The sequence below is a fragment of the Ictalurus furcatus genome, chromosome 23, assembly GCF_023375685.1.
Source record: "Ictalurus furcatus strain D&B chromosome 23, Billie_1.0, whole genome shotgun sequence".
In the NCBI taxonomy this organism is placed as follows: Eukaryota; Metazoa; Chordata; class Actinopteri; order Siluriformes; family Ictaluridae; genus Ictalurus; species Ictalurus furcatus.
The window spans coordinates 20,192,945-20,220,026 of NC_071277.1; the positions used below are offsets into that span (position 1 = coordinate 20,192,945).

At 39.1% G+C, this 27,082-nt stretch overlaps 2 protein-coding genes and 2 long non-coding RNA genes across 4 annotated transcripts; 3 read left to right on the plus strand and 1 right to left on the minus strand.

Moving 5' to 3' along the window:
* Nucleotides 1-1,081: 1,081 nt before the first annotated feature.
* On the plus strand, nt 1,082-2,683 carry LOC128599553 (uncharacterized). Its single transcript, XR_008384430.1, has 4 exons — nt 1,082-1,332; nt 1,439-1,456; nt 1,558-1,639; nt 1,841-2,683. It is a non-coding gene; the product is annotated as an uncharacterized LOC128599553 (long non-coding RNA).
* Nucleotides 2,684-12,155: 9,472 nt separating this feature from the next.
* LOC128599417 (myeloid cell surface antigen CD33-like) lies at nt 12,156-16,614 on the plus strand. The gene is made up of 4 exons (XM_053610953.1): nt 12,156-12,286; nt 15,273-15,644; nt 16,444-16,550; nt 16,588-16,614. Exons 1-4 carry the CDS (start codon nt 12,244-12,246, stop codon nt 16,612-16,614), a joined length of 549 nt encoding a protein of 182 aa, XP_053466928.1. The 5' UTR covers nt 12,156-12,243.
* On the plus strand, nt 16,612-17,363 carry LOC128599554 (uncharacterized). The gene is made up of 4 exons (XR_008384431.1): nt 16,612-16,698; nt 16,805-16,822; nt 16,924-17,005; nt 17,210-17,363. It is a non-coding gene; the product is annotated as an uncharacterized LOC128599554 (long non-coding RNA).
* A 2,105-nt stretch (nt 17,364-19,468) lies between these two features.
* On the minus strand, nt 19,469-26,806 carry LOC128599539 (carcinoembryonic antigen-related cell adhesion molecule 2-like). The gene is made up of 7 exons (XM_053611235.1): nt 26,682-26,806; nt 23,281-23,649; nt 22,494-22,748; nt 21,973-22,317; nt 21,222-21,476; nt 20,984-21,092; nt 19,469-20,808 (listed from the first exon to the last, which is right to left on the minus strand). The coding sequence occupies exons 1-7, from the start codon at nt 26,722-26,724 to the stop codon at nt 20,655-20,657; spliced, it is 1,530 nt and encodes a 509-aa protein (XP_053467210.1). The 5' UTR covers nt 26,725-26,806; the 3' UTR covers nt 19,469-20,654.
* Nucleotides 26,807-27,082: the final 276 nt, after the last annotated feature.

The window sequence follows — 27,082 nt, forward strand, 5'->3', positions numbered from 1 at the left end:
TTCTTATCCAACATCAAATCCCAATATTCAGGTGACACAAATGCTTTGGTGCTCAATGAACTCAAACACAGATAAGTGTCATAACCCCCCGTATGTTTATAACAGTGCATCAATCACCACATCAGACTTTGAGTACGCTGGAGACAACAAATCAAACTGCACTTTGTTAATCCACAATGTACAGTTCAGTTATTCTGGAGAGTACAAATTCAGATTTCTAACTGATAATCCCAGTGCCAGATGGATAGGTATACCTGGAGCGATTCTACAAGTTGCAGGTAATTTTTAATGATTAAAATAAAAATAAAAATGATTCCTTATCTTCATAATTTACTTTACTCACTCATAATAAAAATGTAATAATTTTGCAGTCATCTTTCTCTTCAGGAACCCTGACAGTAAATTTGAGTCCAGCTTTAATTTTGATCAAGAAATCTCATTTAGCTGATGTTTATTTTTCAATAATACATTTTTAACTGTGTGAGAAATCCTCATGTGTAACTGAAATCTAAACAAACGCTTCAACTTACACTCTCAGAAAAAAGGGTGTAAACTGTCCCTTTCCTGCCGAGCTAGTCTTATCTTTTTACCTTTAACATGCATTTCACCTGGAAATTAGAACATAGTGTCCCTTTAAAATGAAGCTATGTAAATGAACTTTTAATTCTCTGTTAGAATAAAGCTTAAACATGTATGCATTGGTTTGTAAGCTAGCTACAGAAGGTGAAAACTTCAGGGACAAGGAACTGTACAGTTTAGTGCCTTTTTTCCCTGAGATTTTATTAGAATCAAACAGTAATAAGTTCAGTATTCTCCCAACACACAGTGTTAATGTCTTCATTTCTTAACTCCTAACACCTGAGAGTGACTCAGTTAATACACTCTTCTGTGTGTTTATTATCCCTGCTGCTGTCAGTCAATACAAACACACTGTACTGGACTGCATTACTGAGTCATTTAATTATAAGTAGATTTCATAAAAACAGTTAATGGTTTAGGACTCGACTGTATTATAACGATTAACACCCTCTCAGTCCTGATCGACTGACGTGGAGTCTTTCCTGCTCTCTGGAAAAGATTTAAAGGTGTCACTAATCAGGCTCAGTGGAATCGGAAGCCTTAAACAAGGAGACTCGTTAAATCTGACGTGTGATGTGAACTGCACACAAAGTTCCTCACAGTTTGTGTGGTCTAAGAACAACGAGCGCTTAAATACATCAGGACCCGTTCTTCACTTTCCTGCTGTAACCGTGAGGGATTCTGGGAGTTACACCTGCACTTGGAAAACCAGCATGACGTCAGGATCTGAAACGATCAGCCTTCTCGTCGAGGGTGGGTCCATCTGCTCACAACACTCCTGAATGTCTCGAATGATTACTGAAGGAAATAAAGTTAAATATTCACATGTAAATTCAATATTGCTCTTTTCTTTTAACAGGTGAAAACCCTGAAAGAGGTGGGTCCATCTGCTCATAACACTCCTGAATGTGTAAAATATTTAGAGCAGGAAAAAGTGACTTGTTTTGACTTTAATATTGGCGTGATTTTATTGAACAGATGAAATTCTTTCATGGCCGTTCTGGATCATTGCTTTGGTGGCAGCTGGACTGATTTTGGTAGTTGTGATGTACAACAGGAGGTACATTTATTCATTTACATTTATTCATTTAGTAGACGCTTTTATCCAAAGCGACTTACGAATGAGAAAATACAAGCAAGGTAAAACTATATTTTCATACATTACAATGTAAAAATTATTATTATTATTATTATTATTATTATTATCATTGTTATCAATGTGTATTTTGTGTCTCTTAAATGAGTTTGTGTGTGATTGCAGGTGCGTCCACACTGATCAGCTGAAGGAGGACGATTCAGACATCTACACCACAGTACAGTACAGTACATTCACCATGAACTGATCACACTTTCACACCTCAGTTACAGTTCAAATTTTAATTTTTCATTTTAAACAGGTTTAAAGTGCTGATCCTGGAGACTCCTTTCATAAATGTTATATAAACACTTCCTCACGAAAACCTTCATCATATCATCAATATATCAATTATATCATATCAATTTTAAGAATTTGTTTTTAGGATTCGACAGGGCTGTGGTGTAAGATTTGTTTTTATTGTGCTACTGATACTGAGCTTCAGGTTTTTATCACTTACTGCTTTAAACAATCTTTACATCTTTGAGTTACTGTTATAACGTAATAGTTTCCTGCTTTTTTGCTTATTGTTGTATAGAATAACTTGTTGATAAGAGGTATTGAATGAATTTGTGATGATGCATGAATGATGTAAACCATGTTTTTTTAAACCGTGGCTATATCATGTAACATTTCTTAGTCAGCAATATTTCACAACAGAAACTGGAGGGAAACAGCAGGCGTGATGTTACTGATTATTACTGATTCAAGAACTTCATTATCAAATGTATAAACCTTCCTTGTACAATGAAATTCTTAGTTTGTATGCTTTCACAGATGCTGCAGTGAAAAAAGTTAAATAGTAACAAATAAAACAACAGAATTGTTTAGACGTTGTTCAAAGTAAGCTGGAACAAAATCAAAATATGACCTAAAATTTGGAATTATAAGAATTATTCAACATAAATAACAGTGGAAGCAAATAAACCTATATAAAGTAAACTCTTGGTTATATTTACATGAGGTTTTGTCCAGTTTAACATAACGTGTGACTTCTGTATTGATGACTAAAGCGAGTTCACTATATCATAATGTTCATTGTTAAAGTAACATGTTTATCTGCTTTGGTTTGACTTTCATGTGAATCAAGGTTTTATAATTTATTAAACTGAATCCTCTAGTATCTAGTCTGATCTTTGAGGAAATTAATGGATAAGTGTTTCAGTGTGATGTGTGAAGAGCGTTCATTTCTAGATCTTATAAATGAATTAAATTGAAATAGCGCTATACATTCATCAATATTGCCCTCTACTGGCGAAAAACTGAAGCGCTACTGGAGCTCTATATTCACTAAATGATGAATTTCTGCACTGATATTTGTTAATATTTTACGACTTGTAATCCGATCCTGCATGTCTCCTGATGAAGTAGAAAAAGGCCAAAATGTTGTTGTGCTGTTTTTAAACTATCATTTGGAAAGTAACAAGTCAAGTCTGTGGGTTTTCTGCTTAAACCAGGTATTTTTCTTTTCTGTTTACTATCTTGTTTACTGCTGTGATCATTTTGAGGATAAAACCCTGTATGCAAAAAACAATCGTGGAAAGAGTACACAACACACTGACTTGGGTAAAAGTAATGGCGTAATAATTACTTTAAAACGTCAAAGTAGTCACTAAGAAAATTACTCCAGTAAGAGTAAACAAGTAAAAACAAAACAAAACTTAAAAAAAAAAAAAACTAATTTCTTTACAACAAATTACAGAACTAATCCGAAAGTCATATTTTCTCTTCAGCTCTTATGCTAACACAGTGAGCTATACTGAAGTAAACACCTCTATTATTAACAGTATATATACAAGAAAGGTAACGTTAGCTCGCTAGCTAATGTATACAAATGTACGGAGCCCCCTAGTGCCCAAGTCATGCACTTTTTAGACGGTCCCTTACTGACTGCACTGATGACCTGCGTTTCCCAAAACCCGCTTCCGCTTCCGGGCTTTAACCGGAGAAAATGTAAAAATATATTCAGTTGTATTGGTTCTATGTCCACTCAATACAGATTATGTCCCTTTTGTGTGTTTATTTCTTGAGAAATAGATGAGAGAAGCTCGAATGTACAGCGAATGTCCAATAGAAACCCAACTTTAACGCGGTGCGCGCGGTTTACAAAACCGAGAGCACGGATTACACACGGCTGTTTTATTTATTTATTTTTTAAACCTGGCACTAGGGGGCTCCGCACAAATGCATAGTTAGCTATCAAGAAAAGATTAATTTACACTTTACACAGTATCCTGAGCCTTAGCTGTAGTCTGTAGCAGCATTTAGATATATTTAACACAACAGGCACACACTCTGAGGTGATATTTGTTGGTTTGGTTCTCTACCAATTTGAAATGGTCGTTTTATAGTTAATTTGAATCCTGGCTCGATCTGAGTGAATTATCTCCATACTTGGACTCCAATTACTTTAAAATCCTACAGTAAAATTAATTCCTTTACATTCCGAGCATAATGAAACCCACTGAAACTAATATGTGTTGGTTTGATGGTCTATCAATGACTGTATTTATGAGTGGACAACATGGCGCCACTCACTCCCATTGTGTGTTTTTGAAGCCTTTTTGGGGTTGCAATGGGAGTCGCCATCTTGAAAAAATTAGTGCCAGAGTCTGCACAGTAGAGACTTGGGACAGTAGATACAGCAGGACAGACAGTGTGTCCTCCTCTCACCTGCCCCGACAGGAACCTGTCCACGATTACCTACAGAGCAACTTAAAATGGCGCTGTGGGAAGTAGAGCTTTAATAATTAATATGTAAAATGTGAAGCTCTACCCCATCTGAAAAAGTGCTCTTACATCCACTGCTCATCATCAGTTCATTTAAAAAGGAGAGACTGGCTAACATTACCAAGATATTTGAGTGTTCGCTAAGGTCGTACAGTTAATAAATTAATATGAAATGTAGCTAGTGTTAGGTGACTTGGATTGTGCCATCATTTCATCCACTCATGTCGGTTTGCTAGCTATAACATCAGTACAGTGAGCTACAGCTTAGACATCAAAATGAGCCACAGATCAGAAATTCTGTAGGCCTAGAGAATTCCCTGAGGAGGCTCTGTTAGAACAGTTTACAGTGGAACAGGACATGGCTTTGATACAGAACTGTCCAGAGCTTCAGGTGTGTGTTGGAAATGTGTGTGTTCCTTAGGCTTGACTGTAATATCTGACTCCTTCAATCACCTCATCAACCACACCGTTTTTTATTTATCACCAAATTTAAAAACAACCCACACATTTATCATAAGAAAAATATTGGGGGAGATGTTAATGTCAACGTGTAAAAATGACAGAATACTATTCCTGAAAATAATTTGTGGAGAAGTAACTTAAACTGGAAGTTTGACTCAGTCTCCATTCACTAACATGGGAATGGGCGGGGATAAAAACTGTTCTGCAGCCAACCACTAGAGGGCATCAGAGACATTCTGGCTTCACTTTTGGCTTTCTTGTTACAACGTCCAGTTTAGTATTATAACGTGCAGTTAAGTTCAAATGCAAAACAGGAAATGAATATGCTGTTTCACACCTCATGAGCTGAAAAATAAAAATAAACTTTATTCACAGGCAGAAGCGTTAAAGCATGAGGTGTGAACCTGTGATCAGCTCGCTGCTACTAAACATTAGCATAGATGTCAGAATCGTCCTCCTTCTGCTGGGCATTAGCATAGATGTCAGAATCATCCTCCTTCTGCTGGGCATTAGCATAGATGTCAGAATCATCCTCCTTCTGCTGCTCAGTGTGGACACTCCTGCGCTCACACAGAAACCTGTTTATGAGGCACAAACTATAAATTAATTGCTGTTAATTACTCAATTAACAGTTTGGCAGTGCAGCTCGTGACACGTCAAAATTGTATGCTTTCATAGAGACCTTTTTGGTTTCACCAAAAGATCGTGAATTTTTTAGACCGTAAAGATCTAGAAAAGCATGCAGAGTATTACCTCCTGTGGAAAATCACAGCTGCGATAGCTAAGATGAGGATAATCAGTCCACCTGTCACCACAACAATCATCCAGACTGACCAATGGTCAGGATTTTCAGGATTGTCACCTTTTAAAAAACAACAAGTGTTTAATATGTGAATATTTAAGTGAACACAAGTCACTTTATTTAGTAATCATTCGAGACAGTGTGATATTTAAACTTCAGGAGTGTTGTGAGCAGATGGACCCACCCTCGACGAGAAGGCTGATCGTTTCAGATCCTGACGTCATGCTGGTTTTCCAAGTGCAGGTGTAATTCCCAGAATCCCTCACGGTTACAGCAGGAAAGTGAAGAACGGGTCCTGATGTATTTAAGCGCTCGTTGTTCTTAGACCACACAAACTGTGAGGAACTTTGTGTGCAGTTCACATCACACGTCAGATTTAACGAGTCTCCTTGTTTAAGGCTTCCGATTCCACTGAGCCTGATTAGTGACACCTTTAAATCTTTTCCAGAGAGCAGGAAAGACTCCACGTCAGTCGATCAGGACTGAGAGGGTGTTAATCGTTATAATACAGTCGAGTCCTAAACCATTAACTGTTTTTATGAAATCTACTTATAATTAAATGACTCAGTAATGCAGTCCAGTACAGTGTGTTTGTATTGACTGACAGCAGCAGGGATAATAAACACACAGAAGAGTGTATTAACTGAGTCACTCTCAGGTGTTAGGAGTTAAGAAATGAAGACATTAACACTGTGTGTTGGGAGAATACTGAACTTATTACTGTTTGATTCTAATAAAATCTCAGGGAAAAAAGGCACTAAACTGTACAGTTCCTTGTCCCTGAAGTTTTCACCTTCTGTAGCTAGCTTACAAACCAATGCATACATGTTTAAGCTTTATTCTAACAGAGAATTAAAAGTTCATTTACATAGCTTCATTTTAAAGGGACACTATGTTCTAATTTCCAGGTGAAATGCATGTTAAAGGTAAAAAGATAAGACTAGCTCGGCAGGAAAGGGACAGTTTACACCCTTTTTTCTGAGAGTGTAAGTTGAAGCGTTTGTTTAGATTTCAGTTACACATGAGGATTTCTCACACAGTTAAAAATGTATTATTGAAAAATAAACATCAGCTAAATGAGATTTCTTGATCAAAATTAAAGCTGGACTCAAATTTACTGTCAGGGTTCCTGAAGAGAAAGATGACTGCAAAATTATTACATTTTTATTATGAGTGAGTAAAGTAAATTATGAAGATAAGGAATCATTTTTATTTTTATTTTAATCATTAAAATTTACCTGCAACTTGTAGAATCACTCCAGGTACACCTGTCCATCTGTCACTGGGATTATCAGTTATAAATTTGAATTTGTACTCTCCAGAATAACTGAACTGTACATTGTGGATTAACAAAGTGCAGTTTGATTTGTTGTCTCCAGCGTACTCAAAGTCTGATGTGGTGATTGATGCGCTGTTATAAACATACGGGGGGTTATGACACTTATCTGTGTTTGAGTTCATTGAGCACCAAAGCATTTGTGTCACCTGAATTCTGGGATTTGATGTTGGATAATAATAACTACAGGGAATGGAGACACTGAATCCTCTCACAGCACAGATCGGATTATCCGGATAGTTCACACCATATTTACTGTCCTGAGTGAGAACACCTGTGTAGAGAAATAAACGGAGATTAAAGGAGATCGATGAAGTTATTTATTGTTTTATATCTCGTGTGTTTTCAAGAGTTTTTAAGTTCTTATTACTGCATTCTTATTTTTATTACTGTATAAATTCATACCTGGAAACATTTATTCATTTCTACAGGTGTATAAACAAACACACTATTTATATATATATATAATTATACGGGTATTGTTGTATATATTTCTACCATTTAATACATAGTGTACACACACAAATACAAAATTATAATATATATTTATTCAATATTTCTTAAAATGTTGACACTTGAGGGCAGGTGGTAAATGGTAGATGATGGTAGATGCATACACACACACACACACACACACACAAACACACACACACTCACACACAAACACTCTCTCACACACACATATGCGTGCGCGCACACACACACACTCTCTCTCTCTCTCCAATCTCTCTCTCTCTCCTTCCATCTCTCTCTCTCTATCTCTCCTTCCATCTCTCTCTCTCTCTCTCCTTCCATCTCTCTCTCTCTCTCTCTCTCTCCAATCTCTCTCTCTCTCCTTCCATCTCTCTCTCTCTCTCTCTCCTTCCATCTCTCTCTCTCTATCTCTCCTTCCATCTCTCTCTCTCTCTCCTTCCATCTCTCTCTCTCTCTCTCTCCAATCTCTCTCTCTCTCCTTCCATCTCTCTCCTTCCATCTCTCTCTCTCTCTCCCTCCCCCATCTCCTCTTCCTCTTTCCACCTCCTTTGCTGTGAAGAACTACAAACACACAGCACATCCCTTCAGCACCGACATCTCACACACACCCACACACAGGTACACAAGCATACACACTCACACATACACGCTCCCACACATACACACTCACACATACACACTCCCACATACACACTCCCATATACACACTCACACGCATACACACTCCCACACATACACACTCCCACATACACACTCCCATATACACACTCACACGCATACACACTCCCACATACACACTCCCATATACACACTCCCACACATACACACTCCCATATACACACTCACACGCATACACACTCCCACACATACACACTCCCACATACACACTCCCACATACACACTCCCACACATACACACTCCCATATACACACTCACACGCATACACACTCCCACGCATACACACTCCCACACATACACGCTCCCACGCATACACACTCCCACATACACAATCCCATATACACACTCCCACACATACACACTCCCATATACACACTCACACGCATACACACTCCCACACATACACACTCCCACACATACACACTCCCATATACACACTCCCACGCATACACACTCCCACACATACACGCTCCCACGCATACACACTCCCACATACACAATCCCATATACACACTCCCACACATACACACTCCCACACACACACTCCCACATACACACTCCCATATACACGCTCCCACGCATACACACTCCCATATACACACTCCCACATACACACTCCCACATACACACTCCCACATACACACTCCCACACATACACACTCCCACACACACACTCCCACACACACACTCCCACATACACACTCCCACATACACACTCCCACACACACACTCCCACATACACACTCCCACATACACACTCCCACATACACACTCCACACATACACACTCCCACACACACACTCCCACATACACACTCCCACATACACACTCCCACACATACACACTCCCACACACACACTCCCACATACACACTCCCACATACACACTCCCACACACACACTCCCACATACACACTCCCACATACACACTCCCACACACACACTCCCACATACACACTCCCACATACACACTCCCACATACACACTCCCATATACACGCTCCCACGCATACACACTCCCACATACACACTCCCACATACACACTCCCACATACACACTCCCACATACACACTCCCATGCATACACACTCCCATATACACACTCCCACACATACACACTCCCACATACACACTCCCACGCATACACACTCCCACATACACACTCCCACACATACACACTCCCACACATACACACTCCCACGCATACACACTCCCACATACACACTCCCACACATACACACTCCCACACATACACACTCCCACACATACACACTCCCACATACACACTCCCACACACACACTCCCACATACACACTCCCATATACACGCTCCCACGCATACACACTCCCACATACACACTCCCACATACACACTCCCACACATACACACTCCCACATACACACTCCCACATACACACTCCCACATACACACTCCCACACATACACACTCCCACATACACACTCCCACATACACACTCCCACACATACACACTCCCACATACACACTCCCACATACACACTCCCACACATACACACTCCCACACATACACACTCCCACATACACACTCCCATGCATACACTGTCCCATATACACACTCCCACACATACACACTCCCACATACACACTCCCACGCATACACACTCCCACATACACACTCCCACATACACACTCCCACACATACACACTCCCACACATACACACTCCCACACATACACACTCCCACATACACACTCCCACACATACACACTCCCACACATACACACTCCCACATACACACTCCCACATACACACTCCCATGCATACACACTCCCATATACACACTCCCACACATACACACTCCCACATACACACTCCCACGCATACACACTCCCACATACACACTCCCACACATACACACTCCCACACATACACACTCCCACGCATACACACTCCCACGCATACACACTCCCACATACACACTCCCACACATACACACTCCCACACATACACACTCCCACATACACACTCCCACACACACACTCCCACATACACACTCCCACGCATACACACTCCCACATACACACTCCCACATACACACTCCCACATACACACTCCCATGCATACACACTTTGCATATTGTAGAAAAATACAACTTGTGTGCATATATAGTGAATTTTAGTGATTTTTCTTTCAGATAAACTCTTTCTTGAGGGAAAACACAGGAATTAGTTGAGAAGCTTTTAAACACGTTTTTTAAATGACACGAGTTTGGTTACAGGACTGAGAAAAATGCGTCCATCTTCCACTTAGAAATAATGGAATAAAGTTACCTGAGATGGACCAGTGCACATTCTGAATAAGTAAATATGTGTGCTATGAGATTCAGTGTTGAAAAAAGATCAAAAATGATGGCACCCGTTCGGTGGAACGGCCCTTATCTTAATCACGTGTCTCTCTGCACTCTTTTTAAATGACTGTTTTCACTTAATACACGACTTTGCTGCCGTCAAAAAGTATTTTTAAAAGAATTATGGCATAAAGTGTTTTCTTTGTGTTATCTAATTTTGTGTTGTAGTTATGTGTTTGTGTGTAAGTGTATAATCAGTAACTGAGCGTACACACGGCTACATCAATCAGAAAACAGTTAAAACTCTGAACAATAATAGTGTGTAAGAGTGAGAGGATGTTTCATACCGGACAGCGTGAGCAGAATCACAGACCAGTGCAGCATCTTCATCTCTTCTTCAGGAAGAACTTCACACACTGTTGGGTGTGTTTATATACTGAGCTGAGCTCTTGACGTGAGAACTAAAAGATGTTCCTGCAAAAAAGGTTGCAGCCTGTATCGCTAGACCACGTAAAATAGCGTCAGACTATTTTAACAGGAAGAAGGGCAGAAGCCTCATGCGACATTTCGTCCCCACACACATTCACAGACGCACGTGTCCAAACTTTAACCAGTAATATATTTACACCATATTAACATTCAGTTCGAATACACCGGCTTAAAGAAATAACACCTACAGATTTACTCAGTGACCACAAACAGCCTTAAACAAATCCAAACCATTTTATAGTTTCAATTCTTAACAGCATCCAGAAGAAGCTTTGCACGCTCTCGACATCTCCTCACCCAACTTCATGAGGATCTTCACCCAGGGGGCTTTAGTTAAATAAACCGAGCTCCTCACCGCTCCTCTAAATACTACGTGAAAAACTATTTGTTTGAGGAAAGAATTTAATTTTAAGTAAAAACTCGATTTATATTCAGGAATACACGATAAGGCCAAATGTACGTGACACCTGAACGTCAGAATGGTTTTAAATCTGAAGCATCAACATTTCCCTTCACTGGAGCTGAGGACATGAGTTCAAACCAGGAAAAGACCATTATTCCTCTTCTACCTAACGTTACATGATGCCAGGATCACAGGGGAGGGAGGGAGAGAGAGAGACACACACACAGTTGACCTGAGGTCACCCTGGGATATAAATAAATATATATGAAAATAGTTGTATTATTATGCTGTTATTACTCACTCAAACATTATTAGTATTAGTATTCTTAAATAATAGAGAACAGTGTGTGCTTTGAGCAGGTGTATCAAACTGACTGATATATAAGGTTGGGACAAAAGCCTTTATGCTTGTGTGTGTGTATGTGCATGCGTGTGTGTGTGTGTGTGTGTGTGTGTGTGTGTGTGTGTATGTGCATGTGTGTGTGTGTATATATGTGCATGCTTGTGTGTGTGTGTGTGTGTGTGTATGTGCATGCGTGTGTGTGTGTGTGCATAGTGCATGTGCATGTGTGTGCGTGTGTGTGTGTGTGTGTGTGTGTGTTTGAGGAACAAGATGTTGCATGATGCCTCTGGTCATCTTCCTGTGTTAATGATTTGACACTCTTGTGGTGTTGTCAGACTGATTGCGTTCTTTTTTTCTCCAGGATCTGCTTTTAGTTGTCACGCTATAACGGAGTCAGTGAACTCATCTCCATATATATATATATATATACATATAAACTCAGTATATAAACACACCCAACACTGTGTGAGGTTCTTCCTGAAGAAGAGATGAAGATGCTGCACTGGTCTGTGATTCTGCTCACGCTGTCCGGTATGAAACATCCTCTCACTCTTACACACTATTATTGTTCAGAGTTTTAACTGTTTTCTGATTGATGTAGCCGTGTGTACGCTCAGTTACTGATTATACACTTTATACTGTTTAATATTAGTGGACATTTGATTTCGAGCTGATGGATGATTTCTAATGATGCTGAGTTTCAGTTTTGTTGAGAAAATAACATGATTAATAAGAAACAAATCACAATAGTAAATATACTATATCTATATATTCTTTTTATTTGAGTTTACATTTGGTTTTTGTTAGTCTTTAACATTTAGAACCCATCATTTCCATTCAGATAATTAACAGAGCCACTGTAAGTGCAACACAAAAAAAGATCACACAAAGACAAAGCACACAGAAGCAGGATCTTTTAAAAGTTCATTGTTTTGTTTATTGGGTGTAATAGAACAGGTTAACAAGCTTTAATGCACATTCATTTTCACATACTGTACATTATTGCAGTACATCTATTCCCAGTCTGTCTGAAACGCTCTGATTCAGTTCAAGTTTCTCCAAAGCCCCTCCTTCTGAAAAGCCCAGCGTGCTCTGATTGGTCAGCTGACCCATCGTGTTGGGATTGTCCAAAAACCTCAAGCGTGTGTCGGAAATGTAACACCTCCCCCTTAAAAATTCCCACAGCTGAATATCAAAACACAAAACTCTGCATTTGAACAGTCAATAGCGGTTACTTCATAAAATAATAAAACATATTTGTAGGTTCTGATTCAGAAGTGCAATATTGTCCGAGCAAAGTGGGAATCGCCCCATTTTTCAGGAATAGCCTTCGTGTACAGCCTGCGTTGTTCTCTCTCAGGTTCTGTATAATGCGCTGTGCACAAGCAAACTTTTGGGTCGTACTGCTCAGGAACAGCGTTGTAAATAAATGTTAACCACTGATTCCTAATTTCATCTGTTTTCTGAAAGGCCAAACAAAGGGGTTTTGCTTTCGCATCGAAACACGCCGCGTCTCCACGACATGCCGCCAAAACAATTCAATGAAGCTCCGCCTTCTTTCTTCACGCCTGCCTTTGGGCGGGATTGTGATAATATTTCAAATAGTGACATAGACGCTTGCTGAACTTATATCCGGTCGTTTACGGGTGATTTAGCACCAGGTTCGACACGAACTTGCGGTGCGCAATCAGAGAGTGTGCGGCGTTCGTCCGGCCTACTCCAAACCAACCGAAGATCTGCACGCTGCGGTATCGCTACGTTTAGGTGGGATTCTGACTTAGAGGCGTTCAGTCATAATCCCACAGATGGTAGCTTCACACCAGTGGCTCCTCAGCCAAGCACACGCACCAAATGTCTGAACCTGCGGTTCCTCTCGTGCTGAGCAGGATTACTATTGCATCAACACATCATCAGTAGGGTAAAACTAACCTGTAGTGGAAATCGAGGGGTATTAGACGGGTCTGGAGCAGTGCTCTCTGTTAGAGAGAATAAACGTTAGAGTGGGAGACTATGAGTTTTGCACCTTTGCAGATACATGCACTTTACACACTTTACACACTAAAGGAGAAGGAAAACATGGAAAGACATCATATGACCCCTTTAATGAAATAAAAGGCACACTAGACTCCTGCTGTACATCTAACCTCTGACCTTTAATTAACTGATAGACAGAAAACACTGCGCCCCAGGGAGCTGTACTACATTTCAAACAGGTTGCCATGTGCTGATAAAACCATTCATATCATTATGTATGGAATATGTCAGGTTTGTTTCAGAGCTAATATTACAGTTTTTTATGATTGCTGTGACAATTTTTTCAATACTTTAAACAATTTTCCTAAACTCTTAACACAGTTAGCACAACATCCGTCTGTGTGGGCTGTACAATTAACACATTTCTTGTTGCTTTGACACACAATGCATACAGTTAACACACATTTAAAATGATTGAACTTCTTTTACACACGAGATCAACCGAGAACAAAACAATGGATTTTTACTGCCACATTTACACATGCTTTCACACGGTATGTCAGCACAGATAGCATCATGTGTGTGTGTGTGTGCGTGTGTGTGTGTGTGTGTGTGAGTGTATGTGTGTGTATGTGTGTGTATGTGTGTGTGTGTGTGTGTGTGGGTGTGTGAGAGAGAAAGTGTGTGAGAGTGTGTGTGTGTGTGTGTGCGCGCACGCATATGTGTGTGTGAGAGAGAGTGTTTGTGTGTGTGTGAGTGTGTGTGTGTGTGTGGGTGTGTGTGAGAGAGTGTGTGTGAGTGTATGTGTGTGTGTGAGTGTGTGTGAGTGTGTGTGTGTGTGTGCATGCATATGTGTGTGAGAGAGAGAGTGTTTGTGTGTCTGTGTGTGTGGGTGTGTGTGAGAGAGTGTGTGAGAGAGAGTGTGTGTGTGTGTGTGTGTGTGAGAGAGAGAATGTGTGTGTGTGTGTGTGTGTGCATGCGCATGCATATGTGTGTGAGAGAGAGAGTGTTTGTGTGTCTGTGTGTGTGTGAGAGAGAGAGTGTGTGAGTGTGTGTGTGTGTGTGTGTGTGTGTGAGAGAGAGAGAGAGTGTGTGAGAGAGTGTGTGAGTGTGTGTGTGTGTGCGTGCACGCATATGTGTGTGTGAGAGAGTGTTTGTGTGTGAGTGTGTGTGTGTTTGTGTGTGTGTGTGTGTGTGTGTGTATGCATCTACCATCATCTACCATTTACCACCTGCCCTCAAGTGTCAACATTTTAAGAAATATTGAATAAATATATATTATAATTTTGTATTTGTGTGTGTACACTATGTATTAAATGGTAGAAATATATACAAAAATACCCGTATAATTATATATATATATAAATAGTGTGTTTGTTTATACACCTGTAGAAATGAATAAATGTTTCCAGGTATGAATTTATACAGTAATAAAAATAAGAATGCAGTAATAAGAACTTAAAAACTCTTGAAAACACACGAGATATAAAACAATAAATAACTTCATCGATCTCCTTTAATCTCCGTTTATTTCTCTACACAGGTGTTCTCACTCAGGACAGTAAATATGGTGTGAACTATCCGGATAATCCGATCTGTGCTGTGAGAGGATTCAGTGTCTCCATTCCCTGTAGTTATTATTATCCAACATCAAATCCCAATATTCAGGTGACACAAATGCTTTGGTGCTCAATGAACTCAAACACAGATAAGTGTATAAACCCCCCGTATGTTTATAACAGCGCATCAATCACCACATCAGACTTTGAGTACGCTGGAGACAACAAATCAAACTGCACTTTGTTAATCCACAATGTACAGTTCAGTTATTCTGGAGAGTACAAATTCAGATTTATAACTGATAATCCCAGTGACAGACACACAGGTGATCCTGGAGTGATTCTACAAGTTGCAGGTAATTTTTAATGATTAAAATAAAAATAAAAATGATTCCTTATCTTCATAATTTACTTTACTCACTCATAATAAAAATGTAATAATTTTGCAGTCATCTTTCTCTTCAGGAACCCTGACAGTAAATTTGAGTCCAGCTTTAATTTTGATCAAGAAATCTCATTTAGCTGATGTTTATTTTTCAATAATACATTTTTAACTGTGTGAGAAATCCTCATGTGTAACTGAAATCTAAACAAACGCTTCAACTTACACTCTCAGAAAAAAGGGTGTAAACTGTCCCTTTCCTGCCGAGCTAGTCTTATCTTTTTACCTTTAACATGCATTTCACCTGGAAATTAGAACATAGTGTCCCTTTAAAATGAAGCTATGTAAATGAACTTTTAATTCTCTGTTAGAATAAAGCTTAAACATGTATGCATTGGTTTGTAAGCTAGCTACAGAAGGTGAAAACTTCAGGGACAAGGAACTGTACAGTTTAGTGCCTTTTTTCCCTGAGATTTTATTAGAATCAAACAGTAATAAGTTCAGTATTCTCCCAACACACAGTGTTAATGTCTTCATTTCTTAACTCCTAACACCTGAGAGTGACTCAGTTAATACACTCTTCTGTGTGTTTATTATCCCTGCTGCTGTCAGTCAATACAAACACACTGTACTGGACTGCATTACTGAGTCATTTAATTATAAGTAGATTTCATAAAAACAGTTAATGGTTTAGGACTCGACTGTATTATAATGATTAACACCCTCTCAGTCCTGATCGACTGACGTGGAGTCTTTCCTGCTCTCTGGAAAAGATTTAAAGGTGTCACTAATCAGGCTCAGTGGAAACGGAACCCTTAAACAAGGAGACTCGTTAAATCTGACGTGTGATGTGAACTGCATACAAAGTTCCTCACAGTTTGTGTGGTCTAAGAACAACGAGCGCTTAAATACATCAGGACCCGTTCTTCACTTTCCTGCTGTAACCGTGAGGGATTCTGGGAATTACACCTGCACTTGGAAAACCAGCATGACGTCAGGATCTGAAACGATCAGCCTTCTCGTCGAGGGTGGGTCCATCTGCTCACAACACTCCTGAATGTCTCGAATGATTACTGAAGGAAATAAAGTTAAATATTCACATGTAAATTCAATATTGCTCTTTTCTTTTAACAGGTGAAAACCCTGAAAGAGGTGGGTCCATCTGCTCATAACACTCCTGAATGTGTAAAATATTTAGAGCAGGAAAAAGTGACTTGTTTTGACTTTAATATTGGCGTGATTTTATTGAACAGATGAAATTCTTTCATGGCCGTTCTGGATCATTGCTTTGGTGGCAGCTGGACTGATTTTGGTAGTTGTGATGTACAACAGGAGGTACATTTATTAATTTACATTTATTCATTTAGTAGACGCTTTTATCCAAAGCGACTTACGAATGAGAAAATACAAGCAAGGTAAAACTATATTTTCATACATTACAATGTAAAAATTATTATTATTATTATTATTATTATTATTATTATCATTGTTATCAATGTGTATTTTGTGTCTCTTAAATGAGTTTGTGTGTGATTGCAGGTGCGTCCACACTGATCAGCTGAAGGAGGACGATTCAGACATCTACACCACAGTACAGTACAGTACATTCACCATGAACTGATCACACTTTCACACCTCAGTTACAGTTCAAATTTAAATTTTTCATTTTAAACAGGTTTAAAGTGCTGATCCTGGAGACTCCTTTCATAAATGTTATATAAACACTTCCTCACGAAAACCTTCATCATATCATCAATATATCAATTATATCATATCAATTTTAAGAATTTGTTTTTAGGATTCGACAGGGCTGTGGTGTAAGATTTGTTTTTATTGTGCTACTGATACTGAGCTTCAGGTTTTTATCACTTACTGCTTTAAACAATCTTTACATCTTTGCGTTACTGTTATAACGTAATAGTTTCCTGCTTTTTTGCTTATTGTTGTATAGAATAACTTGTTGATAAGAGGTATTGAATGAATTTGTGATGATGCATGAATGATGTAAACCATGTTTTTTTAAACCGTGGCTATATCATGTAACATTTCTTAGTCAGCAATATTTCACAACAGAAACTGGAGGGAAACAGCAGGCGTGATGTTACTGATTATTACTGATTCAAGAACTTCATTATCAAATGTATAAACCTTCCTTGTACAATGAAATTCTTAGTTTGTATGCTTTCACAGATGCTGCAGTGAAAAAAGTTAAATAGTAACAAATAAAACAACAGAATTGTTTAGACGTTGTTCAAAGTAAGCTGGAACAAAATCAAAATATGACCTAAAATTTGGAATTATAAGAATTATTCAACATAAATAACAGTGGAAGCAAATAAACCTATATAAAGTAAACTCTTGGTTATATTTACATGAGGTTTTGTCCAGTTTAACATAACGTGTGACTTCTGTATTGATGACTAAAGCGAGTTCACTATATCATAATGTTCATTGTTAAAGTAACATGTTTATCTGCTTTGGTTTGACTTTCATGTGAATCAAGGTTTTATAATTTATTAAACTGAATCCTCTAGTATCTAGTCTGATCTTTGAGGAAATTAATGGATAAGTGTTTCAGTGTGATGTGTGAAGAGCGTTCATTTCTAGATCTTATAAATGAATTAAATTGAAATAGCGCTATACATTCATCAATATTGCCCTCTACTGGCGAAAAACTGAAGCGCTACTGGAGCTCTATATTCACTAAATGATGAATTTCTGCACTGATATTTGTTAATATTTTACGACTTGTAATCCGATCCTGCATGTCTCCTGATGAAGTAGAAAAAGGCCAAAATGTTGTTGTGCTGTTTTTAAACTATCATTTGGAAAGTAACAAGTCAAGTCTGTGGGTTTTCTGCTTAAACCAGGTATTTTTCTTTTCTGTTTACTATCTTGTTTACTGCTGTGATCATTTTGAGGATAAAACCCTGTATGCAAAAAACAATCGTGGAAAGAGTACACAACACACTGACTTGGGTAAAAGTAATGGCGTAATAATTACTTTAAAACGTCAAAGTAGTCACTAAGAAAATTACTCCAGTAAGAGTAAACAAGTAAAAACAAAACAAAACTTAAAAAAAAAAAAAACTAATTTCTTTACAACAAATTACAGAACTAATCCGAAAGTCATATTTTCTCTTCAGCTCTTATGCTAACACAGTGAGCTATACTGAAGTAAACACCTCTATTATTAACAGTATATATACAAGAAAGGTAACGTTAGCTCGCTAGCTAATGTATACAAATGTACGGAGCCCCCTAGTGCCCAAGTCATGCACTTTTTAGACGGTCCCTTACTGACTGCACTGATGACCTGCGTTTCCCAAAACCCGCTTCCGCTTCCGGGCTTTAACCGGAGAAAATGTAAAAATATATTCAGTTGTATTGGTTCTATGTCCACTCAATACACATTATGTCCTTTTTGTGTGTTTATTTCTTGAGAAATAGATGAGAGAAGCTCGAATGTACAGCGAATGTCCAATAGAAACCCAACTTTAACGCGGTGCGTTTTTACAAAACCGAGAGCACGGATTACACATGGCGTTTTTTGTTTTTGTTTTTTTTTTAAACTTGGCACTAGGGGGCTCCGTACAAACGCATAGTTAGCTATCAAGCAAAGATTAATTTACACCTTACACAGTATATTGAGCCTTAGCTGTAGTCTGTAACACAACAGGCACACACTCTGAGGTGATATTTGTTGGTTTGGTTCTCTACCAATTTGAAATGGTCGTTTTATAGTTAATTTGAATCCTGGCTCGATCTGAGTGAATTATCTCCATACATGGACTCCAATTACTTTAAAATCCTACAGTAAAATTAATTCCTTTACATTCCGAGCATAATGAAACCCACTGAAACTAATATGTGTTGGTTTGATCAATGACTGTATTTATGAGTGGACAACATGGCGCCACTCACTCCCATTGTGTGTTTTTGAAGCCTTTTTGGGGTTGCAATGGGAGTCGCCATCTTGAAAAAATTAGTGCCAGAGTCTGCACAGTAGAGACTTGGGACAGTAGATACAGCAGGACAGACAGTGTGTCCTCCTCTCACCTGCCCAGACAGGAACCTGTCCACGATTACCTACAGAGCAACTTAAAATGGCGCTGTGGGAAGTAGAGCTTTAATAATTAATATGTAAAATGTGAAGCTCTACCCCATCTGAAAAAGTGCTCTCACATCCACTGCATCAGTTCATTTAAAAAGGAGAGACTGGCTAACATTACCAAGATATTTGAGTGTTCGCTAAGGTCGTACAGTTAATAAATTAATATGAAATGTAACTAGTGTTAGGTGACTTGGATTGTGCCATCATTTCATCCACTCATGTCGGTTTGCTAGCTATAACATCAGTACAGTGAGCTACAGCTTAGACATCAAAATGAGCCACAGATCAGAAAATCTGTAGGCCTAGAGAATTCCCTGCGGAGGCTCTGTTAGAACAGTTTACAGTGGAACAGGAAATGGCTTTAATACAGAACTGTCCAGAGCTTCAGGTGTGTGTGTTCCTTAGGCTTGACTGTAATATCTGACTCCTTCAATCACCTCATCAACCACACCATTTTTTATTTATCACCAAATTTAAAAACAACCCACACATTTATCATAAGAAAAATATTGGGGGAGATATTAATGTCAACGTGTAAAAATGACAGAATACTATTCCTGAAAATAATTTGTGGAGAAGTAACTTAAACTGGAAGTTTGACTCAGTCTCCATTCACTAACATGGGAATGGGCGGGGATAAAAACTGTTCTGCAGCCAACCACTAGAGGGCATCAGAGACATTCTGGCTTCACTTTTGGCTTTCTTGGTACAACGTCCAGTTTAGTATTATAACGTGCAGTTAAGTTCAAATGCAAAACAGGAAATGAATATGCTGTTTCACACCTCATGAGCTGAAAAATAAAAATAAACTTTATTCACAAGCAGAAGCGTTAAAGCATGAGGTGTGAACCTGTGATCAGCTCGCTGCTACTAAACATTAGCATAGATGTCAGAATCGTCCTCCTTCTGCTGGGCATTAGCATAGATGTCAGAATCATCCTCCTTCTGCTGGGCATTAGCATAGATATCAGAATCATCCTCCTTCTGCTGCTCAGTGTGGACACTCCTGCGCTCACACAGAAACCTGTTTATGAGGCACAAACTATAAATTAATTGCTGTTAATTACTCAATTAACAGTTTGGCAGTGCTGCTTGTGACACGTCAAAATTGTATGCTTTCATAGAGACCTTTTTGGTTTCACCAAAAGATCGTGAATTTTTTAGACCGTAAAGATCTAGAAAAGCATGCAGAGTATTACCTCCTGTGGAAAATCACAACTGCGATAGCTAAGATGAGGATAATCAGTCCACCTGTCACCACAACAATCATCCAGACTGACCAATGGTCAGGATTTTCAGGATTGTCACCTTTTAAAAAACAACAAGTGTTTAATATGTGAATATTTAACTGAACACAAGTCACTTTATTTCCTTCAGTAATTATTCAAGACAGTGTGATATTTAAACTTCAGGAGTGTTGTGAGCAGATGGACCCACCCTCGACGTGAAGGCTGATCGTTTTAGATCCTGACGTCATGTTGGTTTTCCAAGTGCAGGTGTAATTCCCAGAATCCCTCACGGTTACAGCAGGAAAGTGAAGAACGGGTCCTGATGTATTTAAGCGCTCGTTGTTCTTAGACCACACAAACTGTGAGGAACTTTGTGTGCAGTTCACATCACACGTCAGATTTAACGAGTCTCCTTGTTTAAGGGTTCCGTTTCCACTGAGCCTGATTAGTGACACCTTTAAATCTTTTTCAGAGAGCAGGAAAGACTCCACGTCAGTCACTCAGGACTGAGAGGGTGTTAATCATTATAATACAGTCGAGTTCTACAATCTGAATCAACAACACGTCCTTATATAATGTGTTTCGTTAGTTTTTCTATTTTTATTAATATATGTTTTCTATATAAAGTGTTTTATCACAGCGCTGTTGAGTTCTGGACTGTGATTGGTCAGAAGGTGATTAATTTTCTATAACAGCAGCTCTGACAGTAGCGCAGCTACAAATCACAGGTTTATATTAATGCGCTTGTGCTGTTATGAGAAAATAATCAACTCATTTTCTATTATCCAATAACAGCACAGCCCATCACATTCTGTCTCTAATTTATTATCAGCCGAAAATATATTTGATAACTGGTAGAATAAAAACACGCCTTTGCAGTTGAATCTTATAGAAAGTTCATTATGCACATGAAGAATATATTATTTAAAATTAAAAAAAAACAACAACATAGGATTTACCTGCAACTTGTAGAGTCGCTCCAGGTACACCTGTCCATCTGCCTTTGGTCTCATTAGTAATAAATCTGAATCTGTACTCTCCAGAATAATTGAACTGTACATTGTGGATTAACAAAGTGCAGTTTGATTTGTTGTCTCCAGCGTACTCAAAGTCTGATGTGGTGATTGATGAGCTGTTATAAACATACGGGGGGTTTTCACACCCTCCTGTGTTTGAGTTCATTGAGCACCACAGCTTTTGTGTCACTTGATAATTGTGCTGTGGATAAGAATAACTACAGGGAACGGAGACACTGAATCCTCTCACAGCACAGATCGGCGTGGTATAATTCACACCCCAAACACCTACAAAATAAGAGTGTACATAAAGCAGTTAAGATTTAAAAAGTTACAAAATATATCTTTCTTTCAAGATCTACATTTGAGAAGAAGTACATACAGATCCTATCAATAACAATTTCTTAAAATGTTCCAGCACACACACACACACGGGCAAAAATGTTGTGAGCAGATGGACCCACCCTCGACGTGAAGGCTGATCGTTTTAGATCCTGACGTCATGTTGGTTTTCCAAGTGCAGGTGTAACTCCCAGAATCCCTCACGGTTACAGCAGGAAAGTGAAGAACGGGTCCTGATTCAGGTAAGCGCTCGTTGTTCTTAGACCACACAAACTGTGAGGAACTTTGTGTGCAGTTCACATCACACGTCAGATTTAACGAGTCTCCTTGTTTAAGGGTTCCAATTCCACTGAGCCTGATTAGTGACACCTTTAAATCTTTTTCAGAGAGCAGGAAAGACTCCACGTCAGTCACTCAGGACTGAGAGGGTGTTAATCATTATAATACAGTCGAGTTCTACAATCTGAATCAACAACACGTCCTTATATAATGTGTTTCGTTAGTTTTTCTATTTATATTAATATATGTTTTCTATATAAAGTGTTTTATCACAGCGCTGTTGAGTTCTGGACTGTGATTGGTCAGAAGGTGATTAATTTTCTATAACAGCAGCTCTGACAGTAGCGCAGCTACAAATCACAGGTTTATATTAATGCGCTTGTGCTGTTATGAGAAAATAATCTACTTCACGTCAGGCCGCATCACACCACCAAGTCAGTGATTATTTTCCAATAACAGCATGCCCCATCATCTTCTGTCCTTAATTTATTATCAGCTGAAAATATTTTTGATAACTGGTAGAATAAAATAATAAAAACACGCCTTCACAGTGGAATCTCACAGAAAGTTCATTATGCACATAAAGAATATATTATTTAAAATTTTTTTTTTTTTAAACATAGCATTTACCTGCAACTTGTAGAGTCGCTCCAGGTACACCTGTCCATCTGTCACTGGGATTATCAGTTATAAATCTGAATCTGTACTCTCCAGAATAACTGAACTGTACATTGTGGATTAACAAAGTGCAGTCTGATTTGTCGTCTCCAGCGTACTCAAAGTCTGATGTGGTGATTGATGAGCTGTTATAAACATACGGGGGGGTTTGACACTTATCTCTGTTTGAGTTCAATGAGCACCAAAGCTTTTGTGTCACCTGAATATTGTGATTTGATGTTGGATAAGAATAACTACAGGGAATGGAGACACTGAATCCTCTCACAGCACAGATCGGATTATCCGGATATTTCACACCCCAATCACTGGGAGCGAGAACTCCTGCAAAATAAGTGCGTACATAAAGCAGTCAAGATTTAAAAAGGTAAAATAAAAAATAAATCTTTTAACATCTACATTGGAGAAGAAGCACGTTCAGATCTCATCAGTAATTTTAGACATTTCTTCAAATATGCCAAAACACACACACACACACACACACACACACACACACACAGAAGAAGCGATGTTGTGAGCAGATGTATCAGTGAATCAGGACTGAAAGGGTGTTAATCATTTTAATACAGCGGTCCACCTGCTCCTGCTTGATTGGGATGAAAACCTGCACCCACAGCGGCCCTTCGCAGATGAGATTGGACACCGCTGGTCTAACTAGTATCTAGAGTAAGATGTGTTCGGGTAACATAAGCTAAGCTCATTGCTAGCTCGTTACTCTTTGCTATGACAGTAGCACCCTGTTGACTCATCTAAGATAATGAAGTATTCATTCTGTTCATTCTTACACTGTATATAAAATATAGTAATATGACTGGTGTGGGTGAGGCACTGGGTAAGTTTCCACTTCAGAAACTTCAGAGTAAGTTACTTCAGAAACGGCTCTCCAGATACTTGATTACTTTGGTTCTTTGTTAACGTTTACCTGCAACTTGAAGAGTTATTCCAGGATCACCTGTCCATCTTCCATCATCCTTATCGGCTATAAATCTGAATCTGTACTCTGCAGAATAACTGAACTGTACATTGTGGATTAACAAAGTGCAGTTTGATTTTTTGTCTCCAACGACAATGTTGTCTTTAACTCAGGGCCAATTCTAGACATTTGGAGGCCCTTGGTAAAATTTATGTTGGAGGCCAACGACACGAAATGATGCTGATTGACAGAATAAGGCCCAGTTTATTTTTAAAAATACATTACAATCAGTCCAAAATACATGACGACAACTCACATACCTGCATCATGAGCTGCACTTTTCATCGCCATCATAAGTCTCAATTAAAGTCAGTCCACTGCAGAAAAGTTGCATTTTTGCATTTTGTTCATCGTACCCTATCTGTTCGTACATTCAGAGGGTGGGACCCAGTTTGAAACGGGGACATTAATTGGTTTCACTACAGGTGAGTGACAATTCATCTATATCCAATGGACAAAGAGCCGAGACTTTTGCTGCCCGTCTTGACTGGTGGACTAGCGTACAGTGATGTGACGGTTATGGAGGCCCCGCCTCCAGGCCCAAGGTCGTAGGCATTTGCCTACTCTGACAATTAATAACTGTGAACATCTACTCTTGGCTTGAGCCCTGGGTTTCGACTGTTGTTGAAAAGGATAAACCAACGTGAAGACCAAAGAACTGTCTATGGGAGAAAAGCAATCCATTTTGAAGCTGAGAAAAGAGGAGGAATTGAGCCATTGCACACACATTTGACATAGCCAATATAACAAAATGTCCTGAAAAAGACAGAAAGCACTGGTGTACTAACAACCAGACATGGAACAGCTCGGCCAATGAAAACAACAGCAGTCGATGACAGAAACATTGTGAGAGCTGTGAAAAATAACCCAAACACCCAAAAACAAAATCTCCACAGGGCAGGGATGACTGTCACAATCCACCATTTGAAGAAGTGCAGAAGCAAAGATGCCACATATCATAAGATGCAGCCCACTCATCAGCAGTAAGAATCAGAAAGCCAGATTGATATTCACAAATAAATACAGAGATGAATCACAAAAGGTCTGGAACCAAGATTAACCAGTACCAAAGTGATGGAAAGGCCAAAGTGTGGAGAAAGAAAGGATCTGCTCATGATCCAAAACAAACGATCTTTTGGGTCAAGCATGGTGAAGTTGGTGTCATGGCTTGGGCTTGCATGGCTGCTTCTGGAACATTCTCACTAATCTTTTTTGATGATGTAACTCATGATGGGATCAGCAGAATGAATTCACAAGAGAAATGCATCCAATCGAATTGGAGGAACTTCATCATGCAGCAAGACAACGACCCAAACACACTTCCAACTCAACACAGATCTTCACCAAAGGAAAAAGTGGAAGGTTTTAGACTGGCCAAGTCAATCACCAGACCTTCACCCAACTGATCAGCATTTCACCTCCTGAAGAGGAGACTGAAGGGAGAAACCCCCGAAACAAACAACAACCGAAAGAAGTCTGTAAAAGCAGTTTGGTGGTTAGTGGATCACCGGCTTGATGCAGTTGTTGCAAGCAAAGGATATGCAACCAAATATTACGTGTTATTTACTTTAATTTCCTTAGAAAATTGGGTGTTCATTTCACCTAAAATTGTGCTTTTGCCACTAAAAGTGCCATGTTCTAAACTGTTTAACACCTCCAGATGTAAATATCAGGAAGTGAAATCTGAAAGTCTGATCTATCGTCTCATATTCATCTTTTGATCTGAAATACAAATGTCTTCAACGTATAACAAGAACAATAGAATTGGTCTTGCTGTTCCAATACTGTTTTTATGACGACCGTTACAATTATTAATGTGCTTTTTTTCTTATTAATCATCATGTTATTGCCTCAGCACAACTGAACCTTACTTAAATCATCATTAGGACTGATTTATCAGTCAATCGTTCACTAACAATAGACAGTATAATATGTTTGTGCAAGTGTATAATCCAGTAACTGACCATACACACTGACCGTACACACTGACCATACACACTGACCGTACACACTGACAATACACACTGACTGTACACACTGACCATACACACTGACAATACACACTGACTGTACACACTGACCGTACACACTGACTGTACACACTGACCGTACACACTGACTGTACACACTGACCGTACACACTGACTGTACACACTGAGCGTACACACTGACCGTACACACTGACTGTACACACTGACCGTACACACTGACTGTACACACTGAGCGTACACACTGACTGTACACACTGAGCATACACACTGACTGTACACACTGACCGTACACACTAACTGTACACACTGAGCGTACACACGGCTACATCAATCAGCAAACAGTTAAAACTCTGAACAATAATCGTGTGTAAGAGTGAGAGGATGTTTCATACCGGACAGCGTGAGCAGAATCACAGACCAGTGCAGCATCTTCATCTCTTCTTCAGAAAGAACCTCACACAGTGTTGGGTGTGTTTATATACTGAGTTTACTGACTTGGTCATAATGTGAGAACTAAAACCACTTCCTGGATCAAAAGAATGCACCCTGTAACTCAAAAACAACAGCAGCAACAAACTATTAACACAGGAAGATGGTGCCAGATGAGTAGTTTTTTGTTTTTTGCATAAATGTACACACACACACACACACACACACACACACACACACACACATGCACACACACACATACATACACACACACACACACACACACACACACACACACTGCTTGTGTCCAGATATTATATTTGAATACACCTGTTTAAAGCACGGTTTATTCACTTTTACTCTT